The sequence below is a fragment of the Perognathus longimembris genome, chromosome 4, assembly GCF_023159225.1.
Source record: "Perognathus longimembris pacificus isolate PPM17 chromosome 4, ASM2315922v1, whole genome shotgun sequence".
Classification (NCBI taxonomy): domain Eukaryota; kingdom Metazoa; phylum Chordata; class Mammalia; order Rodentia; family Heteromyidae; genus Perognathus; species Perognathus longimembris.
In genome coordinates, this window is record NC_063164.1 from 42,651,436 (window position 1) to 42,677,181 (window position 25,746).

Here is a 25,746-nt window from a genome sequence, read left to right on the forward strand (position 1 = left end):
GTCATAGGTTTTGTTGTTTTGGTTTATGGCATAGAATGGTTTTCTCTTTGTACTCTTCCTTTGTACTCAACTTATGACATTTTCTTAGAAAAAAATTTCTCATTTGTTTTTGGTTAATAACTTATTAGGCATATGTCACCATTTCCTTCAACATCTGCCGTTCTTTTGGTTATTGGTTACTCTTGAGTACTACAGATAGATAAAAAGATTAATAAAACTGGCTGCGTATGTGGAATTTATAATGTACTCATGCCTTATGTCGCTTTGTTTTTTTCTCACATTTTAGCTCATCTTATTCCTGTTTGTCTGATTTAATAAGAGATTTATGATCAGAAGTTAAACAGCTATGTAAGAAGTAGCGCCTCTCCATTGTTCTTCAACTAGTAGCTATGGCTAACAGTTTTCTATATACCTCTTTCTAGAAATTTATTGTGTGTATATAAATAAATATATGCATATATTTTTTTCTCTCAGTAATGTATTAATTGTCCATTAAGATAGTTTGCAGCTTGAACTCTAGACCATTATTCCATTTATATGAATATTCTTGTTACACAGTTCAGTGCCTTAAGTAATTTCTTAGCTTTATAAAGAATGACCGAAAGTATTGGCTGTTCTAGTCCTAATCTCTCTGGATTTTGCTAACCCAATTTGGATGTTAAATACATGATAATCTTCAAAATAATATTCTCTAATCAGTATGTGAGTGATCAAATCTGTTTGTGGGTTTGAGTAACCTTGGCCTGCCAAACCGTCTTAATTTCAATAGTAACTTTTCATTTTTTGTCTCAAGCCCACAACAATTTAAAATTTTAGTCTTTCAAAGTTCCTAGGCCATTTGAGAGAATTTAACTCTTACTCATTTTGGTAGTCTTTTTTTCACTAATTTCTTCTTCTTTGACCACCTCTACTCTTTTTATAGAGGTGATTACAGGTAGGATAATTTCCAGATCCTAAGCCATCTAACCCATTTATAGGGATGAAGTATTTTATATATGTGTGTGTATAGATATGTGAATTAATAAACTACAACTACATTGATTTCTAATTAGATTAAATATTAATCATGTGTTGATCAAGTTGGCATTAGTCATGTCTTTTTTTTTTTTTTTTTTGCCAGTCCTGGGGCTTGAACTCAGGGCCTGAGCACCATCCCTGGCTTCTTTTTGCTCAAGGCTAGCACTCTACCACTTGAGCCACAGAGCCACTTCCGGCTTTTTTTCTGTATCTGTGCTACTGAAGAATCAAACCAGGGCTTCAAGTATTTGAGGGCAGACACTTTGCCACTAGGCCAGCCCCAGTCATGTCTTTTGTCATGAAAATTTTATATGACTGCAAATTTTCTTCAAGGTTATGAAACAATTCACTTCATACTTTTTACTTCTCTTCTTCCCTTTTTTCAAATATAGCTGTTGACAGTGTCTTGAAGAGGATGACAATAATTGGTGTAATTTTATCCTTCCGGTCATTGGCACAAGAAGCACTTAGAGATGTAAGAAACCATTACAAGTATATATCCCTTGTCCATATAAACCCTGTTAATTTCTTAAAATCACAATTGGCAATGATATAATTAAGATTTTGGTTTTTAAGTTATGGAAAATAAAATATATAGAAAGAGTTTAAACGTATTGTTTCCTCTTTGGTATTGAAATTTGGAGGGATACAGCTTGTCTATTTTTTCTGCACTATTTTTTCAACCTTGCTATTAAAGAATTTTTCATTGGAACCATACTTAGTTTAACATTGAATCCATTCCATTTCCATGTGTTTTGATCCTTTAGAAAAATGACATGTAAATTGATAAATAATTTTTCAAAAATTATAATTTATCAAATAGTAATATTTCAGGTATTTGGAGATCACCATTTAAAATGTGTTTTTGTTTGTTGTCCTGCATAGGTCTTATCCTATCACATTCCTTTTCTTGTAAGTTCAATCGAAGATTTCAAAGATCACATTCCAAGAGAAACTGATATGAAGGTAATAAGTTCTATTTGGATTTTTACTGTTTTTTAACTAAAATATTTAAGCTGCATATGAAATAAAACCTAAACAGCTTTAATATTCCTCTTTTTAGAATTGCCATGCTTGTCTTTAAAATTTTATCTTCGAATGTGTGGCACCAAAGTACTATCGAGGCAGTGTGGAAGTCAGTCTTAATCACGTGCAGCAATGTGAACTGCTGAAAAATTAGTCTTGTTTTCCTTAAACTCATGCCTATTGATATTTAGTTATAAAGCAGAATGAGAAAGCTGAGCCAATGAAATGAGGGTTGTTTTAAATACATTAGTTTGTTTTTTAAAGTGATTTTTTGTCTTTTTGTTTCACAGTGTTGTTAGGTATTTAGGATTGAACCCAGGGCTTATTGAACCCCAGGGCTTGATATGTTTGACAAGTATGCTACCACTGAGTTGTATCCCCTCCCTGTAAAAGATGTTAATTATAGTCTGTCTTCTTTAGTATCTTGTTTTTTTGTTTTGTTTTGATGTTTGGGACATAGTCTCACAATGTAGCCCAAGTTGGTCTTGGGACTTGCTGCTTAGCCTGAGCAAGCTTAAAACTCTAAATCTTTATGCCACTATGCCTGAGTGCTGGAATTGAAGACATGTAATACTACACCTAGCTAATATTAATTAATGAATATAAGGTAGAAGATGGACAGCTTCATGTGAGCCCACAGTCTTTGCTTTGAAGACTTACTGAGCCATGAAATATAACTACTCATTTAATCCTAGTCGTGATTTGCTAGTAATTATGTATCTAAATATATGGTATGTGACATGCCAGGAGCTATGTCTGAGCTTTCCTGTTTCTTGAAAATTATTTTTATTCCTGTGTATCTTGAAAAATGCTGACTAAAAATAATAATTTCTTGTTGATCAGTCTTTTATAATTCCCACGTCTTTTTTCTTCTTTAACCTTCTCTTTCTTAGTCTCCTTTTCCTCTTATTAAATATCTTCTGCACTAACCAGGTCTTGGGTCATTTGCATATTTATATGTATATATATATATATATATGTATATTTTTTTACCTCTTTATTCTGATTGAAAATGTTGCCCTTTATCTACCTTTTGAAGTCCTAGTTATCAGTTAAGTTTTATTTCAGAAGACACTTTGTAAGAACTGTAGATAAGAGCTTTTTTCTTAGTGAGAACTTTGTATTTGATACCATGTATGTAATTGTTTTTCTACTGATCTTTATACAAGATAGTGAATCTAGAAGGCCAAGATGTTTCCTTAAATTTTGTGTTTTCCTATAGTTCATTAAAGAAATAATCATTTAGGTTGAATGATTATTTAACATTAGTGATCATTTTACGATTTTATCATTTAAACTGTGTACAAATAGGTCAAAGCTATTTTGTTTCTTGTTTGGAGGGGCAAGTATGATACTAGGGTTTAAATTCAGGCCTCAAACTTGCATCATACCCCTATTCCTTTTTGCTTTAGTTATTTTTCATATAGGTCTTGCTTTTTTCCTGGGACTAGTTTCTGCCAACAGTCTTCCCAATCTCCTCCTCCTGAACAACTAGGATAACAGACCTGTGGCTGGCTTCAAAATTATTTCTGCAGTAGAAGCTATGAAGGAAGCATGAAGTTAATTAATCATTAAAAAATCAATTATTATATTAGGGGGGAGATTACAAAAATTGTAGTTAATATTCTGGCAGTAGTGAATTAACCATCCAGTTTTTAGCACTTTTTACAATTGTTTCTAGCAAACTTTTAATAGAATTTACTGTTTAAAAAAACCGACAAAATGATTTTAATAACCTTATTGAGTTAGAATTCAAGTGTTATAAAATTTATATGAAATCCAGTGGGATTCAGGATAGTCACAGACCTGCAGTCATCAGATTTCTTCACCCCATAAACCAAGAGCAGTCACTCTCTGCTTTCTCCCAAGATAGCCATTAATCTTTTAACTATAGATTTACCCATTTTGAATACAACACGTAAATTATATAGCACATGGTCTTTTTTTTTCCCATTATTGTCAAAGTGAAGTACAGAGGGGTTGCAGTTTCATATGTAAGGCAGTGAGTACATTTCTTGTTCAACTTGTTACCTCCTCCCTCATTTAGCACATAGTCTTTTGAAACTGACATCTTTTTTTTTTTTAAGATATATATTTTCTTTCTTTTTTGCCAGTCCCAGGCCATGGACTCAGGGCCTGAGCACTGTCCCTGGCTTCTTTTTGATGCTAGCATTCTGCCACTTGAGCCACAGTGCCACTTCCTATATATGTGGTGCTGGGGAATTGAACCCAGGGCTTCATATATACAAGGCAAGCACTCTTGCCACTAGGCCATATTCCCAGCCCCTGACACTGACATCTTTAACTTAGCGTTGTAAAATGTCAAGATTCCTTCATGTTTACCATATAGCTGCATTAAAAAAATACCATTGAATAATATTTTATTGCATGGATGTATTAGTTTCTTCATTCACAAATTCATAAACATTTGAATGGAACTATAATGTCATATAGAAATTGTATGTTTATAATTTTGAAGAACCACCAAACTGTTTTCAAAGAGTGCACCATTTTATAGCAATGTTATAAGGGTTTTACTTAAAAAATAAATAAAACTTTATGTGGTACTGAGGTTTGAACTCAGGGCTCATTTTGCCCTTGTTAGATAAGTAGTCTATCACTTGAGCCATGTCTCCATCCCAATTTCACATTTCCTACATCCTCACAATATTTTTTGGTTACAGTGTGAATTGGCTTTTCATTTGTTTTGATTTGCATTTCTTTAATGGCATATATTACCTTTTTATGTATTTATGGCCTATTTGTATAACTTCAGAGAAGTATATATTCAGAACTTTTGCTAATTTTGAATTAGGCAGTCTTTCTACTTTTGAAATGTAAAAGTCTATATATTCTGGAAAGAAGACCATTAATAGAGACATGATTTGTGATTTTTTTCCCCCACTTGTCACTTCATTTTCTTGATGGTATCTGCATTTCAGTTTGGCTACTTTTCCTTTTATTATTTGTTTCATTGTTATATATAAGAAACTGTTTCCTAGTTCAAGGCTATGGAGATTTGTGCTCATATTTTCTAAGAGTTTTGCAGTTTTAGTTATTACATTTAAATCAGTTACCTATTTTCTACTCATTTTTGTATATGAAATAATGTATTACAAATATGTATTTATCTGGAATTTATTCTTTAGTGGAAAATGAAAATACTTAATGTATATAATGCATTTACATATAAAGGAATTTCACTGATATGATTGCATTTTAACCTCAGAACAAGGTGTAAAGCAAGAGATTCTATCACATTTCACATTTGGGAGCTGTGACTCATCTCTGGCAGAGCTTTCCTGGTTTGGGGATACTGACTTTTCAAGGAAGGGTTTCCTCTATATTTCTAGAAGACTTCTTTTTTACTATATTCTCCTTATCTGACTTAATCCCTTACCACTGTTTAAACAATGTGTATCAATACCTTATGGAGTAAAGATCTCTTCAGGAGCACCCACTGAAGTCACTTTATCAAGAGTGTCTAAATTTGATTTTCATTCTATCTGTTTTTCTTTTTCTTGTCAAATCACACTGCCAACTATTCCAGGGAGGAAAAATAGTGCCCCCTGAAGCTTCTCAGTGGTGAATTCTAGTTAACTTTGTTTTATTTAGAATTTAGTGCATGGCATGTTTCTGTCTAAGCTGTACAATTTCATTTCTTGGATTTTTAAAAAAATTGTAGCTAGGTACAACAGGATTACAGAATCCTAGATACTCTGGAGGTTGAGATTCAAGGATCACGGTTTGAAGCCAGCCCAGGCAAGAAAGGCCATGCAACTCTTATCTCAAACAAAGAACATAGAAAAAAACTGGAATTAGTGCTGTGGCTCAAGTGGTAGAGTGCTAGCCTTAAGCACAAGAAGTTCAGGGACAGTGCCCAGGCTCAGAGTTTAATACCCAGGACTGGCACACACACAAAAATTCAGTACCAAGGGTACACAATTATTTAAATAGTTATTAAGTAGAGTTTTGAGCAGTCGGAGTATCCTAAGTACTTGAAATCCCTATGTTTTACAGAAAAATTAATTCTTTTATCAGATTTTTAGTTATTGCTTTGATAAAAAATAATTGTCTCTGTAGATTTGAATAAACATGAAACATAAGTCAGTATTATTTCATATTTTGTTCATTTATTTGTTTCTCTTGGTTGCGTATTTTGCACCTATACATTTAGGGAGGAATTTTAGCTTTACAGTGATTCAATTGGAATTTGCTACAAAGTGTACATAAACTGTGTTTGACCTAATAGTGGGAAAGTTGTAACTAGCAGTATGTCACAGAGTACTAAAGCACTTACACACATATGTTATACTATATGCTTTACCAAGTTTCAGAAGTTCTCTAGTGTTCCTACAAGCAAACAGACTGATTAAAACACTAAATTTTTGCTTACTAAAGAGAATCTGCTCAGATGTTTGCTAGGATATTTCTTACTTTTGTAATTTTCTTTGTATTTACTAGGTTGCAATGAATGTGTATGAGTTATCATCAGCTGCTGGGATTACCTTGTGAGATCGATCCTGCATTGGTGGTGGCTCTTTCCTCACAAAAATCAGGTAAAATGGATTGGTAAATATGTAGCACCCTTACTAAAAATAACAGGGCAATATAGTTACATGTGTATATTTATCTGTGTATTCAAAAACATACTTTGTTGTTAATATTACTTTCTTGGCTTGAGTATACTAGTTCAGAAAATCAAGATCTCTTTTTTCTGGAGCTTAGGTTGTCTCATGGTCACTATACAGAAACCATCTAAGCCAGAAGACTGAGTGAGATTGCTTAGTCTTTTTAGTGTATGTTGTTGCTGCAGTGACAAGGACTAAAGTTTGAACTTTAAGTTACTTCAGCTTTCAAAAGCTCAATGAGAAGAGGAAGAAATAACAAAAAGGTACTGCACTGGAAGGACTAGTGAAGTTGAGGAAAAACCAGGAGAGAGGAAAGTGGAAAGAGAATGACCAACTCTGAAATGTTAATAAGTTCTGTTGACAAAATCAGTGCCAGCAGAGTTTTACAGTCAAAAGATTGAATTCTTACTGGTGAAAAAAAAAATAGACATAGTGCCAGGTGCTGCTTTCTCATACCTGTAATCCTAGCTACTCAGGAGGAGGCTGAGATCTGAGGATCACAGTTTAAAGATTGCCTGGGCAGAAAAGGCCCTTATCTCCAGTTAACTAACTGAAAACTAGAAGTTGCGCTGTGGTTCAAAGTGATTAGCCTTGAGCAAAAAAGCTTAGAGACGGGGCTGGGGATATAGCCTAGTGGCAAGAGAGCTTGCCTCGTATACATGAGGCCCTGGGTTCGATTCCCCAGCACCACATATACAGAAAACGGCCAGAAGTGGCACTGTGGCTCAAGTGGCAGAGTGCTAGCCTTGAGCAAAAGGAAGCCAGGGACAGTGCTCAGGCCCTGAGTCCCAAGGCCCAGGACTGGCCAAAAAAAAAAAAAAAAAAAACTTAGAGACAGGCTCTAAGTAAGTTCAAGCCTCATGATCCACAAGAAGTTTTAAAAGTAAAATAAAATGGGAGATTGTAATATAAAATGACTTTGCCAAAGAGTTTTATTTTAAGGGAGAAAAATAATATAATACCTAGAATAGGGAGAAAAGTCAAGGGAAGTATTTTTGGTTTGTTTTCTGTTGTTTATTTTCTTTTCCTTCTTCTCCTACCCCCACCTCCTCCTTATGTTAGTCATACAGTACATTAACTATAGTTATGGATTATTATTACCATTATATTACCACTTGTTTTGCTATTGCTGTTTTTTATAACCAAAATTTTACAATATCATTGCTTTTAAAAAATGTTTAATTCTTAGTTATATGTGATGGTGAATAGTAGGATAATTAGAAGTTCCTAGGTACATAACTGAGTATTTTCTGAATAACACTCCAATTTTCCTAAGAAATTATAGTAAGAATTGACTAATGGAGTGAGAAGCAGCTGCAATTATATTCATATCTAGTTTAAGGGAAAAACTAAAAGATTTTTTCTTATGGTGATTTTTTTGCAGAATAATGTGTGAGATGATAAATTATCTAAATTGTAGCAAATAAGTTTTTTTGGTATATTTCTCATCAATTTCCAATTAGGAAATTTTAGGATCTAGTTATCCTAGCTATATTTTGCCCTATAACCTTAGAGTTAAAAAAAAAAAAAGGCAATAACAGCCAGGCCCTGGTGGCTTACTCTTGGAATCCCAGCTACCCAGGTGACTGATATCTGAGAATTGTGGTTCAAAGTCAGCTGGGCAGGAGAGGCTGAGATTCTTCTTCTTCTTCTTCTTCTTCTTCTCTTCTTTCTTCTTCTTCTTCTTCTTCTTTTCTTCTTCTTCTCTTCTTCTTCTTTTCTTCTTTCATCTTCTTCTTCTTCTTCTTCTTCTTCTTCTTCTTCTTCTTCTTCTTCTTCTTTCTTCATCTTCTTCTTCTTCTTCTTCTTCTTTCTTCTTCTTCTTCTTCTTCTTCTTCTTCTTTCTTCTCTTCTTCTTCTTCTTCTTCTTTCTTCTTCTTCTTCTTCTTCTTCTTCTTCTTCTTTCTTCTTCTTCTTCTTCTTCTTCTTCTTCTTCATCTTCTTCTTCTTCTTCTTCTTCTTCTTCTTCTTCTTCTTCTCTTCTTCTTTCTTCTTCTTCTTCTTCTTCTTCTTCTTCTTCTTCTTCTTCTTCTTCTCTCTTCTTCTTCTCTTCTTCTTCTTCTCTTCTTCTTCTTCTTCTTCTTCTTCTTCTTTTCTTCCTTCTTCTTCTTCTTCTTCTTCTTCTTCTTCTTCTTCTTCTTCTTCTTCTTCTTCTTCTTCTTCTTCTTCTTCTTCTTCTTCTTCTTCTTCTTCTTCTTCTTCTTCTTCTTCTTCTTCTTTCTTCTTCTTCTTTCTTCTTCTTCTCTTCTTCTTCTTCTTCTTCATCTTCTTCTTCTTCTTCTTCTTCTTCTTCTTCTTCTTCTTCTTCTTCTCTTCTTCTTCTTTCTTCTCTTCTTCTTCTCTCTTCTTCTTCTTCTTTCTTCTTCTTCTTCTTTCTTCTTCTTCTTCTTCTTCTTCTTTTTCTTCTTCTTCTTCTTCTTCTTCTTCTTCTTCTTCTTCTTTTCTTCTTCTCTTCTTCTTCTTCTTCTTCTTCTTCTTCTTCTTCTTCTTCTTCTTCTTCTTCTTTTCTTCTTCTTCTTCTTCTTCTTCTTCTTCTTCTTCTTCTTCTTCTTCTTTCTTCTTCTTCTTCTTCTTCTTCTTCTCTTCTTCTTCTTCTTCTTCTTCTTCTTCTTCTCTTTCTTCTTCTTCTTCTTCTTCTTCTTCTTTCTTCTTCTCTTCTTCTCCTTCTTCTTCTCCTTCTTCCTTCTCCTTCTTCCTTCTCCTTCTCCTTCTCCTTCTCCTTCTCCTTCTCCTTCTCCTTCTTCTTCTTCCTTCTTCTTCTTTCTTCTCTTCTTTCTTCTTCTTCTTCTTCTCCTCTTCCTCTTCCTCTTCCTCTTCCTCTTCCTCTTCCTCTTCCTCTCTTCCTCTTCCTCTTCCTCTTCCTCTTCCTCCTCCTCTTCCTCCTCTTCCTCCTCTTCCTCCTCTTCCTCCTCTTCCCCTTCCCTTCCCCTTCCCCTTCTCCTTCTTCTTCCTTCTTCTTCTTCTTCTTCTTCTTCTTCTTCTTCTTCTTCTTTCTTCTTCTTCTTTCTTCTTCTTCTTCTTCTTCTTCTTCTTCTTCTTCTTCTTCTCTTCTTCTTCTTCTTTCTTTTGCCAATTCTGGGACCTGAACTCAGGGCCTAGAGCACTGACCCTAGCTTCTTTTTGCTCAAGGCTGGCACTCTGCCATTTGAGCCACAGTGCCACTTCTGGCCCTTTCTATATATGTGGTGCTGAGGAATCGAACCCAGGGCTTCACAGGTGGGAGGCAAGCACTTGTATCATCAGTAGGCCATATTCCAGCCCCAAGACCGAGATATTCTTTCTCTACTACCTAAACAGCTGTAACTCAAAGTGGTAGAACACTAGACTTGACCAAAAAAATAAACAAAATAAAATCTTGCTTTATTGTTATATTAGGAGTCCTGTTATATTAGGAGCCTGGAAAGTTGATTATAGCCAGTAGTAATATATATTGTTTCTACTTTATTTCTTCTTACAAAATTTTAGCCAGTTCTATAAAACTCCAGTGAAATGTTTTATTTCAATATCTTTGATTGAAATAACACATTTTTAAACAAGTAATCAAAATTTTCAGTAAATTTATTTTGTCTAGTTTAGATTATCATCTCTTATCTAATCTTGAAGAAATAACTTGGTTTATTCTTATTTAGAAAACATTAGTCCTGAAGAAGAATATAAAATTGCCTGCCTTCTCATGGTCTTTGTAGCTGTTTCTTTGCCAACACTTGCCAGCAATTGTGATGTCTCAGTACAGCCCTGCCATTGAAGGTAAGAGTTGTTTAAAATAATCTTGCCAATAAAAACAATCATTGGGGTGCTGGAAATATGGTTTAGGGGTAAAGTGCTTGCCTTGCATTCATGAAGCCCTGGGTTCGACTCCTCAGGACCACATAAACAGAAAAGGCCAGAAATGGTGCTGTGGCTCAAGTGGTAGAGTGGCTAGCCTTGAGCAAAAAGAAGCCAGGGACAGTTTTCAGACCTTGAGATCAAGCCCCAGGACTTGCAAAAGCAACAACAACAACAACAGTCATTGGTTTTGGTGTAGTATTATTTATGTATTAAAGTATTGATACTTAAGTTCTGCCCCTTACTAGCTGTGTAACTTGAAACAGTCTATTTTCTTTTGTGAATTCCTAATTTTCTGATATATGAAATGAGATAAAGAGAATATTCAAATCATAGGATTGTTTTAGGAATTGGGCGTTAAAATGTTTGTAAAGCAGCTTAATATGTCTTTTTTAATTTTGTAAGTAGTATACATTGGGTGCCTGATTTATTTTAAGGAGTTTTGAAAGAATTTGCCTGTTTTATATAACATAGACCTGATTATTTGTTCCTTACTTGCTACAGTATTTGTAAAACATAGACTTCATGAAAGTAAGCAAGTCATTTGTGCCCAGCTGTACTTTTAATCATGTTACGATTTATGTAGATTGTGAAATCATTAAAGACTTGCTGTCTGTGTGTAACTTGAAATTTTGGGGGTCACTCTGAGTGTACAGAACCCTGTTTGTTCTTTCTCAGGGCATTGCAACAATATACATTGCTTGGCCAAGGCTATCAACCAGATTGCTGCAGCTTTATTTACAATTCACAAAGGAAGTATTGAAGACCGCCTCAAAGAATTTTTAGCGGTATGTATAAGCAAGTAACAAAATTCATGACATTTTAAAAGGGAAACAAAATTATTATGACTGTGAGTTCTAACAGTAATCTCCTCACTTACATCCTTCTTTGTATGACATTTTTTACCTCTTGAATTCTTTTTTCAAGTATATAACTTTTGCTTTTCCTTAAATGCTTTTGTTTTGGAAAGAGCAACAAGTGAAAGCAGGCAGTAAGATCAAGGAACAGAAGAAGGCCCTGAGTTCAAGCCCTTTACTGGCACCAAAAATAGAAAAAGAAAAAAAAATCAAGGAATAGTTTATGATTTTTCCTTCCAAACTAAAGTTTTGTCCCCACTTACTGAGCTTTACAAAATGACCTTTTTTTTTTTCTCCCAAGTTGATATTTGGACTGACCTAGAAGTTTTCCTGTAGTTTGTAAGAATAGGATGGGGGGGTGGGGAATGAGGCAGAGAGAAATTATTTCCTATAAAAGGATTTATTTTCTTATATGTGAAGAGACTGATCATAGCAACAAACTCAATAATAAAAGCACTACTTGCTATCAGAAAAACTAAATCAAGCTTTGCCAAATATTAATCTTAGTATAGCTCATTCTTTTCTTTATCAGTATAACCATTCACATATTATTTAACAGAAAAGATAGAACATGGAAAAATGAGTGTTTTCTTCCTTTTCCAGGTACAGATCCTATTAGGTTTTAAGGTTGCTTAGTTAATTTGTTTTAAAAGCAAATATAAGCTGAATGCTGGTGGCTCATGCTTTGTAATCCTAGCTACTCAGGAGGCTGAGATGTGAGGATCATGATTTGAAGCTAGCCTGGGCAAGAAAGACTCTTACCTTCAACTACCAAAAAAAACTGGAAGTAGAACTGTGGCTGGAGTGGTGGTGCAATAGCCTTGAGCTAAAAAAAGCTTAGGTACAGGGCTGGGGATATGGCCTAGTGGCAAGAGAGCTTGCCTTGTATACATGAGGCCCTGGTTCGATTCCCCAGCACCACATATACAGAAAACGGCCAGAAGTGGCGCTGTGGCTCAAGTGGCAGAGTGCTAGCCTTGAGCAAAGAGAAGCCAGGGACAGTGCTCAGGCCCTGAGTCTAAGGCCCAGGACTGGCCAAAAAAAAAAAAAAAAGCTCAGGTACAGTGCCCAAGTCCTGAGTTCAAGCCCCAGGACTCTCTCTCTCTCTCTGTCTCTCTCCTCTCTCTCTCTCTCTCTCTCTCTCACTCACACACACACACACACCACTCTCTCTCTCTCTCTCTCTCTCTCTCTCTCACACACACACACACACACACACACACACAAATACAGCAATAACTTGAAGAAAAAACCTTCCATTTGGAAGCAGTATTAAATGAGGGAGACCAAGCAGCCTACATTTCTCCAGGTCTTGCTTACTTTGCTTAATTTTTTCATGTCTTCCCATTTCTTTACCGATGGTACAGTATCATTTTTTTTTCTGATAGATGAATAGAATTCCACTGTGTATATATACCACACTTTCTTGATTTATTTGTCCATTGAGAGGCATCTGGGCTGATTCTCTGATCTGTGGTAAATAATGTTGCAATGAACATGATTGTCTAGCAGCTTTAATGTGGCTTTGTTTGTGGTCTATTGGGAAAATGCCCAGGATTGGATTGTTGGGTCATAGGGTAGCTCTATGTTTAGTCTTTTTTTTTTTTTGGCCAGTCCTGGGCCTTGGACTCAGGGCCTGAGCACTGTCCCTGGCTTCTTCCCGCTCAAGGCTAGCACTCTGCCACTTGAGCCACAGTGCCGCTTCTGGCCGTTTTCTGTATATGTGGTGCTGGGGAATCGAACCTAGGGCCTCGTGTATCCGAGGCAGGCACTCTTGCCACTAGGCTATATCCCCAGCCCTATGTTTAGTCTTTTGAGGAACCCCCATACTAGCTTTCTAGAGATCCAGAGAAACTTAAGTTGGTCTCCCTCATTTGTGGTATCTAGAATGTGTCTATAAATCTATAAGTAAACACACTAAGTGGTAAGGAAGGGGCACAAACAAAGTAATTGAAGTCGAATAAATTATGGAGAGTACAAGTAGTATAATTCCTTAAAAAAAAATGAAGTCAAAGCCCAACAAAATATGTTCCAGGGAATGGATGCTCCCAAGATGGTTGTAGGGTGGAGCCAAAGGGAGAGGGATAGAAGAATAAATCAGGGAAGAGATTCATTGCAGACAAGAATTCATTGTATATACCACAGAATTGAGAAATATAAGGGAAGGAGTGGGGTAAAGGGGTGTGTGTGTGTGAAGATTTTGATGTGATGACATAGATCAACACGCGTTGTGCACATAAACTACTTTGTTAAAAGACAAAAAATTAAGTATATAACCTAAAATTAATGTAAGGAAAGGAGGGGTTGGTTAGGAGGAGTGGGTGAAAATGTTGAAAGAGGTGATGTAACAGTGATCAAGATGCACTGTATTTATAAATTGCTTTGGTGAATGGCAACTCTTTGCAAAACTGCTTAAAGATAATAAAAGTATTTTTTTTAAGTAGTATTAAAGTGGACTGGGGATATAGCCTAGTGGCAAGAGTGCCTGCCTCGGATACACGAGGCCCTAGGTTTGATTCCCCAGCACCACATATACAGAAAACGGCCAGAAGCGGTGCTGTGGCTCAAGTGGCAGAGTGCTAGCCTTGAGCGGGAAGAAGCCAGGGACAGTGCTCAGGCCCTGAGTCCAAGGCCCAGGACTGGCCAAAAAAAAAAAAAAAAAAAAGTAGTATTAAAGTGTTTCTATTCCTGTTATTTAGGACTTGCTTTCCTAATTTCAGAGTTCTTTTAATTCAAACCCAATGTGAAATTGTGGAACTGAGAAATATAGTACTTCCTCTTATCTGCCAGAGATGCAGTATAAGGTCGCCCCATGCATGCCTAAAGCTATGGACAGTACCATATACATACTATTTTTCCTATGAAAAAGTTGATCTCAAATTAATCATAATATGATTTTAACAAGATTAATAAAATAGAAAAGTTTACCAGTACACAAATGAAAGTTAGGTGAATATGGTGTCTTAAAGTACTGTATTCTGCTCATCCTCCTTGCAGTGATCTGAGATGATGCAGTGCATGGCCCAATGCCTGCAGGAATGATAAGTCAAGGTGAAGGATACAGGCATTGTGGTGTTGTGTTATGGTACTATTGATTTTCTGACAATACCTAAAAAGGAAGATCATCTATCAAGTCATGGCAGTGCTTATGGTTTGGTGTCAGGGGGAGATGATGTCAATGTTTGGGATTCTTTAGTAGTTGTTTTTGTTTTGTGCCAACTTCTAGAAGTCTTTTTCTCTCTCCTTTTTATTTGTGCCAGTCCTGGAGCTTTTATTCAGGGTCTGGACACTGTCACTGAGCTTTTTTGCTCAAGGTTCGTGTTGTACCCCTTGAGCCACAGCTTCACTTCCGGCTTTTTTGGTGCTTAATTGGAGATGAGTCTCACGGACTTAATCTGGCCTTCCATGTTTGTTGTTCAGGTGCCATCTTTACACTTTTTTTTTGAGTTTAAGTTCTATTTGGTATCTTCTTGTTTCATTGTAGTTGAATATTTGCTTTAGAAAGTACTCTTTCTCCTTTATGAACTTCCTCAATTCTGCCAGAAATGTGGCAGCAGCTCCAATTCAGCCTCTTTGAATTAACTTTATAGTTTTCAGTCCAAGCCTGTTGCTAAGTCTGTGCAATCATCCCTTACTTGCAGTAAATGACATGCACTCATTTCCAGGAATGCATGGCTGAAGTCTTCAGTGCCTTCTGACAAACTGTGTTGCTGTCAGTTGGAATAGTTTTGTGTACATCTCCCACCGTTGCTTGTATTATAGGTGTGACAGTCTTGTCTTGACTTTTCCATTTTAAGACAGCATAAAACACAGTTACCATATTTCAGTTTGACAGGTAGTCCGACTAGCACAATGTGTTATTCCTTCACAATTTCATGGATAGGGGATTTGTTTTACTGTAGGTCTTAGCAGTTTCAACATTTGATAGGATTTTTTTTCCCCTTTCTGTAAGTTGAGGACTTTACTTTTTTACTTAAAGGAAGAACTTTATAAGCTCTTCTTTGTCATATCCAGATCACAGCATGGCTGATGATATGGGTGATATGAGTTGTTACCATTATTGAGTAAAATAAGGATTACTTGAACATAGTCATAGCACGACTGTGACAGTCAACAGACAGGTAGCATAGCCCTCTATAGTATAGATGTGCTGGACACGGGTGAATCATGTCCCTGGCAGGATGCAGTCAATGGTGTCAGATTTCATCACACTACTTAGAATGGCATGTAATTTAAAACTTAGTAACTTGTTTATTATGGAATTTTCCATTTAGTACTTGCCAACACCGTTGGCCATAGAAAATGAAATTACGGCTTAAGGAAAAGTTTATTGTATAGTTAATGCAAATACTGGTAAGAGAGAAAATAATTTGAATCATTATAAGAAAGAAGCATGTTCTGAAAAATACCAGTTTTAAAGACTAGAATGAATACTTGATTAAATGTATCCCTTGATACTTCTCTAAATTATTTGAGTGAAAAGTGTCTAGGCTCATTTGTTAAGTTACTCATTATTTTACATATAGCAGTGAATGATTGAAATGTGTTGGGGATTGCAGCATACTGAAAGTAAATAACTCATGAATAGTTCATTAAAATACTCTCTGTGTGTACTTTTAAGCTGGCATCTTCCAGTCTACTGAAAATTGGTCAAGAGACAGATAAAACTACAACAAGAAATAGAGAATCCGTTTATTTACTGCTGGATATGGTAAGCCTTACTTTGCTTTTTCAATTAATAACAGAATTTCTAGTCATTCCTCAATGTCTTTTTTTTTTTTGCCAGTCCTGGGCCTTGAACACAGGGCCTGAGCATTGTCCCTGGCTTCTTTTTGTTCAAGGCTAGCACTCTGCCACTTGAGCCACAGTGCCACTTCTGGCCATTTTCTATATATGTGGTGCTGGGGAATAGAACCCAGGGCTTCATGTATATGAGGCAAGCACTCTTGCCACTAGGCCATATTCCCAGCCGCTCCCCAATGTCTTAAAAGGCTAGAACACTTGTTTTCATCTCTTGCATTCACTCCACCCAAGCTATACACTTTCTAAAAATTACTAAAAAGCACTGACATTATAGTTTACTCTGAAGATATCATAACAGACAACAATAAAATCAATGATTACTATTAACATACAATATTCTTCTAATCTATTGCTTGTATTTTCCTAGCTTTTCTGTTCTTTTCCAACTTACTATTTTTTGACCATTGTATCCATCTAATATAATTTCCTATTCACTGGGCCTTGTCAAGACCTCCTCTGCAGAGTCTATGAGCCAGCTATGCCTTATCAATGCTCTGCCTGCCTGTGCCTCTTCTTTTGTTTTTAGTCCTTTGTTATTTCTGCAGAGGTCTATATTCTAATGACTTAAAAAGCTATAGCTTAGCTGGGTGCCAGTAATCTTAGCTGCTCAGGAGGCTGAGATCTGAGGATCGAAGTTCAAAGCCAGCCCAGCCAGGAAAGTCCATGAGACTCCAGTTAACTTCCAGAAAACTGGAAGTGGTGCTATGACTCGAAGTGATAACACTAGTCTTGAGCAAAAGAGCTCAGGGACAGTGCCTAGGCCCTGAGTTCAAGCCCCATGACTGACCAAAAAAAAAAAAAAAAACCACCAAAAACCTATAGCTTTTTTCCCCTGGATGATGTTTCCTACTGTAATCAACATTAATCTTTCTTTCCTTTGGAACTCTAGAATTATACCTTCCCATTTAAGTTAATATAGTTAAGTCTTATGTTTGGTTTTATTTTCTAGCTTAATGTTGAGTTTGTTTTTATGCTTAATGACATGGATCATATTTAAAATATTTTTGTATTCTTTTTCATAGCTAATGTATTTCTGAAGATAGTGAAGGTACTCAATATTAAAGTGGCATTTAAAGATGTTTTGGTCTACATTTTAGATTTTTAGTAAAGGAGAATGATTGGGGGGAGAGCCTGGAGGGAAGGGAAGGTAGGAGAAAAACAAGGGAAGGGGTAACATATGACAAGAAATGTACTCACTACCTTATATATGTAACTGTAACCCCTCTGTACATCACCTTGACAATAAAATTTTTATAAAGTGATTTGGGAATGGGTGGGGTTGGGAGAGCATGGTAGAAGGGATGGAAGGGATGACAGTGATCAAGATACGTTGTACTCAAACTGACCTTTAATTGAAACTCCTTTGTTCATCTGCTTAAGAATAATTTAAAAGGAAGAAAATTGTTTGGATTCTACTAAGAGCAATTTAAAAATTGTATCCTTTTAGTTGTCAGTAAATGTCCTGGTATAAAACTCTTGAATTTTGACTAATTTTTGGAATTTTTCAGATTGTACAGGAATCACCATTCCTGACAATGGATCTCTTGGAGTCTTGTTTTCCTTATGTGTTGCTGAGAAATGCATACCATGCTGTCTACAAACAAAGTGTTACATCTTCTGCATAAAATACCTACTTATTCAAGACAAGCACGCATTTTTGTTGCCTTGGTTTATCTGTAAACTGTGGAAATATTTTACCATAAGGCCTGAAATAGTTTTGTGAATTATAAGTTTCTTTCATACGGTTGTATTTTCTGATCATTGGTTTCTTAATATGGCTGTATTACAGTATACTTGGTTGATTTAGGTTGCACATTCACTGATATAATTCCTATAATTTTGGAGTATCATTTGTTTGCAAAACATGTTTTTGATATTTGATAATGAAAAAATTGCTTGGTTTATTTCTGAAAAAGAATTGTATTTAGTGATTATTTTAGATAGTGATATAGCATTCATCTGTGTGTAAATTATTTCATATAGGGAGGAGTACTGATCTATACCTATGGTTCTTAATGAAAACACAAATTGGATGTGCATTTATGTGATGTTATGAATACATTTCTACTTTATTTTGAAACATTTGCCAAACTAAATACTCTAACACTGTATAACATTAAAAATGTTAAAGGACTGCTTAGCATTAGAAGCAGATCGTGTCCTACACTTCTAAAACAGCAGCCTATGTTGTTGCTTGTACAAAGCCTAGTGATAATTTTTAGACTTACTTCCATGGTGCCCTGTTGGCATAAGCACTACCATTGTATCCTGCTGTATAATAAACAATCTTAGACATTTATCAACTGTTGATACAAATGTTAGTCCTTAACCACTTTTTATATGTTTTAAAATTTTGAAATTCAAGTGTATCTGCCATAACATAAAATAAACACTAGACTATATCACATTTTGAATGATTTCTTCAATTAAGATCTTTGCAAAATTATATGACAGTATGAAAGTTGTAGTTTAAACTTAGTTTAAAACATACTTTGGCTTAGAAATATTTTAACAAATCATTTTGCTAAGGTCAACTATTACAAGAGCTGCCTAAATGTTTTAGAAAATATTCCCCTAGGGGGAAAATACTGAAATAAAATACAATTTCATAAAACTGTTTAAAGTTAAGAACTAAAAGAAAACTTGTGCCATCAATTTGCTAATTACATCTGTTCCCAAATGCAGTTACTTAAAGCAATGAGAGAAGAAATGAGAGATAGTCACTAGTGCAAATGTAGTGCTGTGTCAGTCAGTAGTGAATGGATAGCCACAAAGGGCCTTTTGCTCACTGGTTGGCTTAAAGGCCAAAGCAGCTCATTTAGTTTAAAAATTAACCAGTTGTTTTTTTGCTCTTTGATTGACATTGTAAAGACTGTTTTTCAACAGCTTGGTTTCTGGATATCATAAAGAGCTGTTATTTACAGATTCTTATGTATACACTGGTAGCTTGTGTTGAGATAAAAGAAAGCTGCTGGGAATTCAGTTATAATATTTTTCTTTGTTCATATATAGAGAGTGAGATGGAATCAGTGTGTACAAGATCACTGTACTGCTATTTGGCATATTGTTTGTGTACTTTATATTTGTTAGGGAATAGCTGTCATGATAAAGGATTTTAGTAGTTCCATAGGGTTTTTAAAAGAGAAATCTAATGGAATAGTTTCAGACTTAAAATAGTTTCAACTACTTACTGTACATAAACAGACTATGATTTAATGTTGTTAACTTTAAAATAGGAGAATCCTAGAGTGGTAATAACTTTGTTGGCAGTACTATACTGAAAGGAAAGCAGGCATTTGAATATGTACATTTTGCAATATGTGAAACAAATAAGCCATGTTCTACCACTGTTAGGCCAAGAAAAGATTACCTTTTTGTAGTTAAGAAGTCTTTCTTGCCCAGATTTTTTTCTCATACATCCAACCACACTTACTGACTGGCATTTCATTGGATTATTTTTTGCAGAAAGTTTTTCTACCAAAAATAAAAGAGAGAGAGAAAAAAAGTGGTAGGAGGGGTTGGTAGGGTAACTTGGAAGAAAAAGTTAAAAGTAAATTGATAACTATTTTTTTCTAACTTTTTAATGTCTTATTTTAACCTTTGTTATTTTCTTCTAGCCTTACATTATTCCATACTGTTTTTGTTTTCTCTATAATATAATCATGCTATACATACTTTGTGATCTGCTATGTCATTCAAAAGTAGTAAAAGGTGTTTGATATTCTTTGTAATGCCTCCATATATATACCATGAATAATTTAGTAACTTTATTTGGATGGACATTTAGGGAAGGTCTTGTTTTTCTTTATTGGAAATTCCTTGGATCTATGTCCTGGTGAACTTGACCCTTAGGAAATGTCTGAGAAATAAAATTGATTCCTATCACTTTCCTATTCATTAATTCAGCAGAAAGTTTTATCTGCCTGGTTAAAATGGTGGGTAAAATAGAGAAGTCTGCCCTTTAACTGTAAATTTGCGTTTAATGATGGGAGAAAGCATTCTGGTCATTACACAGATTCTAGATGATATTCTGGAGGTTGTGGGGAATCTATGAAGGTACTATGTGAAAAAGCTTTATCAGGGAAGATTTATCTAAGAGAAAACATTTGAGCTGATAAAGGTCAGAGAGGGGAACATTGAAAGTAAAAGCCCTAGATTTGAGTACAGGCTTGTGACATGTATGAGAAGTTAGAAAGAAGTGTACCAGTTAGTGTCTTGTCCTAGGGAGTGCTACAGGCCCTCCTCTAGCTATCTAGTTCTTTTCCTTTTCTTTTCTCGTTGCCTTCTTTCTCCTTTACTTAGAGTTAGCAGACCTACTCTCATATAGCTTGATGAATAAAGAAGGAAACGTACATTAATTCACTCTTAAGTTGTGGCATTAATTAAAAATAACAAATATTACATATCAGGAGACCTAAACAAAGCCCAAATTCTGTCAGACAGAAACTTACTGTATACTTAATGTGCTATTGTAGTTATGCTTATTCTACTACAATGACTTGACTTTGTGAGAATTCAGATATAATCTTCCTAGACGTTTGTGAATAGTCCTTAAAGTAATAACTTCTTATGTCTTTCATGACTTCTTTATAGCCACTCAAAATGGCAGCATATATCATCAACACAATTGGGCACTCACTGGAGGCTCATGCCTATAATCCTAGCTACTCATGGGGCTGAGATCTGAGAATCGTGGCTCAAAGCCAACCTGGGCAGGAAAATCCATGAGACTCTTACCTCCAGTAAACCACCAAAAAAGCCCGAAATGGAACTGTGGCTCACATGGTAGAAGGCTAGTCTTGAGCAAAAAAAATCTCAGACAGGGCCCAGGACTGGCATGAGGGTGCACATGCACACAAACAGATAAATAGGATAAACTGGCTATCTGAAGTCCAGAACCTAGTGACAGAGGACCATGTCTTCTTTCTGGTTTAAAAGTGTAAGCCCCCATTGTAACCCCTACTTAACTTCTTGGGGAGTGAGGAGAATAGGCATATTATTGGTATGGATAGTGGGCAGATGATCCTGTATGGACATGTGACCTGAGTGATTACCAAATCTTGCCTGTGGTAGGTATATGGTTGAGTCACATTCATAGTGTCTTTAAATCACACTTGACCAAATGGTCAATGGCTGAGTCTTGAAATCAGCATTTGACTAACAAATAAACAGGAGTATCGGAAGAGAAGCTTATAGAATATGTGGCAGCAGTTACTTTCAGTTATGGAGTAGAGAGTTTTATTTTTTTTTAAGTTTAAAAAACCCACCACTTCTAATTTTAACAGGATTTGAAGATGTTGGAAGTTCTAGTGGAAGTATGAATTCACTGAAGTATCCTCACAAATCAAGTGCTACTTGAAGTTGTTTTTAAAAATCTAGCGTATATTTTCTTTTTCTAAAAACATTTTTTGCATCCATTTACTGCATTACATAGTTACTTTAGCAAGAAACTATTCTTAAATGTCATACTACGATCTGAGTATCTGTATTCTCCAAAATTTTGCAAGTTGAAAACTAACCAACAAACATGGCAGTATTAGGAGATAGGCCTTTGGGAAGGGATTCTGAATGAGGGTGAGGCTCTCTCAAGTGTGATTAGTTTCCTAAAAGTCTCCTCAGAACTACCCTGCAACTCCCCATGTGTCACTATGCAGCAAGAAGTCACCATCCCCTGAACCAGGACCTCAGCCCAAATCTACCATCAACTTATAAGAAATGATTCCCCCCCCCCCCCCCCCGCTTTAATGTATTTTGATGCAAGGTCTTGCTGGATAGCCCAGTTTAGCCTGAGTTTCTCTTAACCAGTGCTGGCCTGGAACTATAGTTCTCTTACATATTTAGTGCTAGGATTCTGTAATCCTATGCACCATCATGCATGGCTAGAAATGGATTTCTGTTCTTATAAGTCACTCCGTTTAAGGCATTTTGCCTCTGTAGCCCAAAAGGACTACAGGCATCTTGATTTTAGAAAGGTAAAGCAATATAAGTGGCTGCCAATATGAAGTACTGCTTCTGAACTTGAATTTGCATATCATCTTTAATTGTATGCACAACAGTTTTCAGCTTCTTCCCTTGAGTAGAAATACTTGCATTTTGGAGGCTATTCATATTTCACCTGATAGAAAAATTCAGTACATTAAAGCACAAAGGGAAATTTGCACTCCAGGAATATGCAGTGCTAATCTTTATTTGAAAGGGAACATTGAACTATAACAAAATTTAATACTAGGGAAGGGGAAGCAGAATTGTGAGTTTGATCCCAGCCTGGGCTATATAGTAAGGACCCCTCTCCCCCCCCCCCAAAAAAAAGAAAACATGCTCATTACATGTGACCATAACCTATGCAATCACATAGTCATTGATTACAGAAGGCACAGTGAAGAAGGCATTGTCAGACTGCAAAGGCTGAAGCTGACTCAGTGTCAGTTTGTCCTAATTTATTCTTCAGCCAAAATGTACAATTGTCTGTGTGTAACTAGCAAAATTTAGGCTGGCAAGAAAGGGAAGTTTTTACCTTGGCTGGTGCTTGGGGTGATGTCCAATCCAAAAGTGCTACCTAATTTTATTGAGAGCTTATTTCTGCACCAGAACTGTGATGTTTTATCTAATTTAGTCCTCTGTAATATTTTCACCTGTATGTGATCAAGCTTATTTATTTGTGTGGGAATTGAAGGTCAAAGAAGGGTCACTTGCATAAATACCGAATAGAAGCAGAAGCCAAGATTTTAAATGTGGCCCAGGGGCTGAATTCTCATCATTGCACTGCCTCTCATGTCGCTCACCTGTGAGCATGGATCTTCAATCCAGTAATGCTATGTAAAGTTTATTTCGCCAACTATAGCCTAAAGGATACACAGAGCTGGGCTGGGAATATGGCCTAGTGGTAAAGTGCTCGTCTTGTATACATGAAGCCCTGGGCTCGATTCCTCAGCACCACATATATAGAAAAAAGCCAGAAGTGGCACTGTGGCTCAAGTGGTAGAGTGCTAGCCTTAAGCAAAAGGAATCCAGGAACAGTGCTCAGGCGCTGAGTTCAAGCCCTAGGACTGGCAAAAAAAAAAAAAAAAGCACAGAGCTTACCTAATGCCAGTCCTGAAATTAGAGCTGTTCATGCCCCTTATCTCATTTAATCTGAAAATTAAATTGCTCAGTGAGAACTTTCTCCAGTTTTCATGAATAAGAGAACTGCATCTGAAACTAAATCTTTTACCAAGTGTCACACAATGATAGAATAATAGAACGGAGGTTAATTTTTAATAAAGATTTCTAGCCCATATTTTCCCATTATATATTGCTTAGTATATAAAGCACTGGAAGCATTTCCTCAATAATTAACAGTGGGCTTGGGAGAACTGTGCCCCACTTTCTGCCTTTACTTGTTCAATTTTGATTCCTTGCTTCAGTTTTTCTCTGTGGTTCTCCTCAGCTGGATCTATTGAATCAATTTCTTTCTTAATCTCCACCTGTTACTTGCAATTTGACATGACCCTCCTGGGTTGAAAGTTTGGTACCAGTTGATGGACTTTAGTGAAGTGGATGAGTCCTAAGGGCTCTGACCAAATTAATAGATTAATACCTCAGTGGATTCATAATACAGTATTATTGGAATGTGGTGGGAAACTAGAGGATGTCCCCGAACATATTGTTGGGAATGTCTTAGGATATTAGAGTGTTACATAGGAATGAGGATGCCAACTCCAAAAACCTCAGCAAGCCCCGATTTCACTTCTGTAGAAGGGCATGCTGAAAGGAAGCCAAGTGAACAACATGCTGTGAACAAACATGCAGTTCACCCAGGTATTATCCTAATGAAGTTACTGCCCTTAGTTCTGATTGGTCAGAACTTTGGATCACAATCTTGCCCAATTGGCTAGTTTGAAAAGTGGTTAAATGTTTTCAGAATATCTGACCAAAGGAGAAACTGTGCCTGAAAAACAATTCTTACTCAGCTGGAGCTCTACCACTTGAGCTACTCATCCAACCCCTAGAAAAACAAATCTGGCAAGATTTGGCTCAACAAAAATAGCTTCTCCTAAGTTGGTAGCTACCATTGAAGCTAGTGCTTATGTCCTACAATATATAACTTGTCCTTCCTAGTGTTTTCTGCTTTCGGGTCTGCAACCTGCTGAGCAGTTCTACTCCACCATGCACTCACTGTCTCCCAAAAGCAAAGGAGCCAAGCAACCAACAACAGAAACCACTGAAACTGTAAACCACAATGAATCTTAGTTCCTTTGAGTGGTTTCTTTCCAGTACTTATTATTGTAAGGTTTGTGTGTGCCAGTTACCCAGGTAACACAGGTACTGGGCAGAGACTTAAGCAAGGCGCCTGCATAGGGCTGGGCAGACCTTACAAATATCACTCCCAGAAAGTCTGTCACATATTTTCCAATTTTGAAGATCCCATACTCCTCCCATTTTCAGATACAGTATCTCACTACATAGCCCCAGCTGGCTTTAAACTTTTGCTCCTCCTGCCTCAGCCTTCTAAGTGCTGGACTAGAGGCAAATTACATCATACAAAGCACTCGTTTGATATTTAAGTGTTAAACTCATACAATATTACTTTCTTTTTCTTTTCTTTCTTTTGATCCAAGATCAGGATTCAAACACAGTACCTGACACTTTTGCTCATTGGCTACTACCCTGTCAGCTGAGTCATGCCTCCAATTCCAAGTATTCAATTTTTATGTGCACAAAAATGACACTGGCTATTCTGTGAAGGGATCTGGCTGTTGAAGGGAATTCCCACCTTGTAACAAACAATACCTGTCTGCTAGTAGATGGATGTAGGAGGTTCTCTGCGTGTAGTTGATTACTTCTTTATAACACATGGAAGCTGGGCGCTGTTGCCTACTCAGGAGGCTGAGAGCTAAGAACTGGGGTTCAGCACTAGCTTGGGTAGGAAACTTCATGAGACTTATCTCCAATAAACTTACTCAAAAGGCCAAAAGTGTCACTGTGGCTCTAGTGTCAGAGTGCTTTAGCAAAAGAAGATCAGGAGCCAGCACCCACGCCTAGAGTTCAAAGCCCCAGAACTGGGAAAAAGAAACACTCACACACGTATTATGTATGTGTGTGTGTGTGTGTGTGTGTGTATGTATATGTATATATACACATTAGATGAAGTTATTTCCAGTAATAATTGCTAATCCTTAAATGAGCCACTCATGTAGCAATGATTGCAATTTTGAAGCATTTTAGTCTTTCATAGCTGAATAGAGCTTAGAATTATCCAGTTCACCTATGCACAGGTTAATTAATTTAACCAAAGTCACAGAAAAGGATGTTTGGGAACTAGAACACTAGTGCAGTGCTTCTGCTATGCCATGTGACACATGCTTAACCTTATCACCATAGTCATAGTGAAATGCTAATGGTCATTATTCACTGGTTCCTTAGAAGATTTAATGGATGGGTGGGCAATGGAAAGAAGTTACAGCATCAAGCAAATGTGACATTTGACTCCCAACTGTGTAATGGACAAATTCTCTGTATTTGTTTCCTTAAGTGTTTAATAAACTTTTTAGAGAGCTCTTGTAAGCATTAACTAGCACACACATTTTTTCAATTTATTTTATATAGGA

The 25,746-nt window shown here is 36.3% G+C and overlaps 1 protein-coding gene across 1 annotated transcript in view; it reads left to right on the forward strand.

Annotated features, from left to right (window-relative positions):
* The window catches only part of Nckap1 (NCK associated protein 1), a 90,079-nt gene extending 71,513 nt beyond the window's left edge, over nt 1-18,566 (forward strand). The window contains 9 exon segments of the mRNA XM_048345133.1: nt 1,410-1,492; nt 1,903-1,983; nt 6,508-6,549; nt 6,551-6,602; nt 10,304-10,389; nt 10,391-10,421; nt 11,178-11,287; nt 15,978-16,067; nt 17,668-18,566. Of these exon segments, the coding sequence (XP_048201090.1) occupies nt 1,410-1,492; nt 1,903-1,983; nt 6,508-6,549; nt 6,551-6,602; nt 10,304-10,389; nt 10,391-10,421; nt 11,178-11,287; nt 15,978-16,067; nt 17,668-17,784 (692 nt within the window). The 3' untranslated portion in view covers nt 17,785-18,566.
* The last annotated feature ends 7,180 nt before the right edge of the window (nt 18,567-25,746 follow it).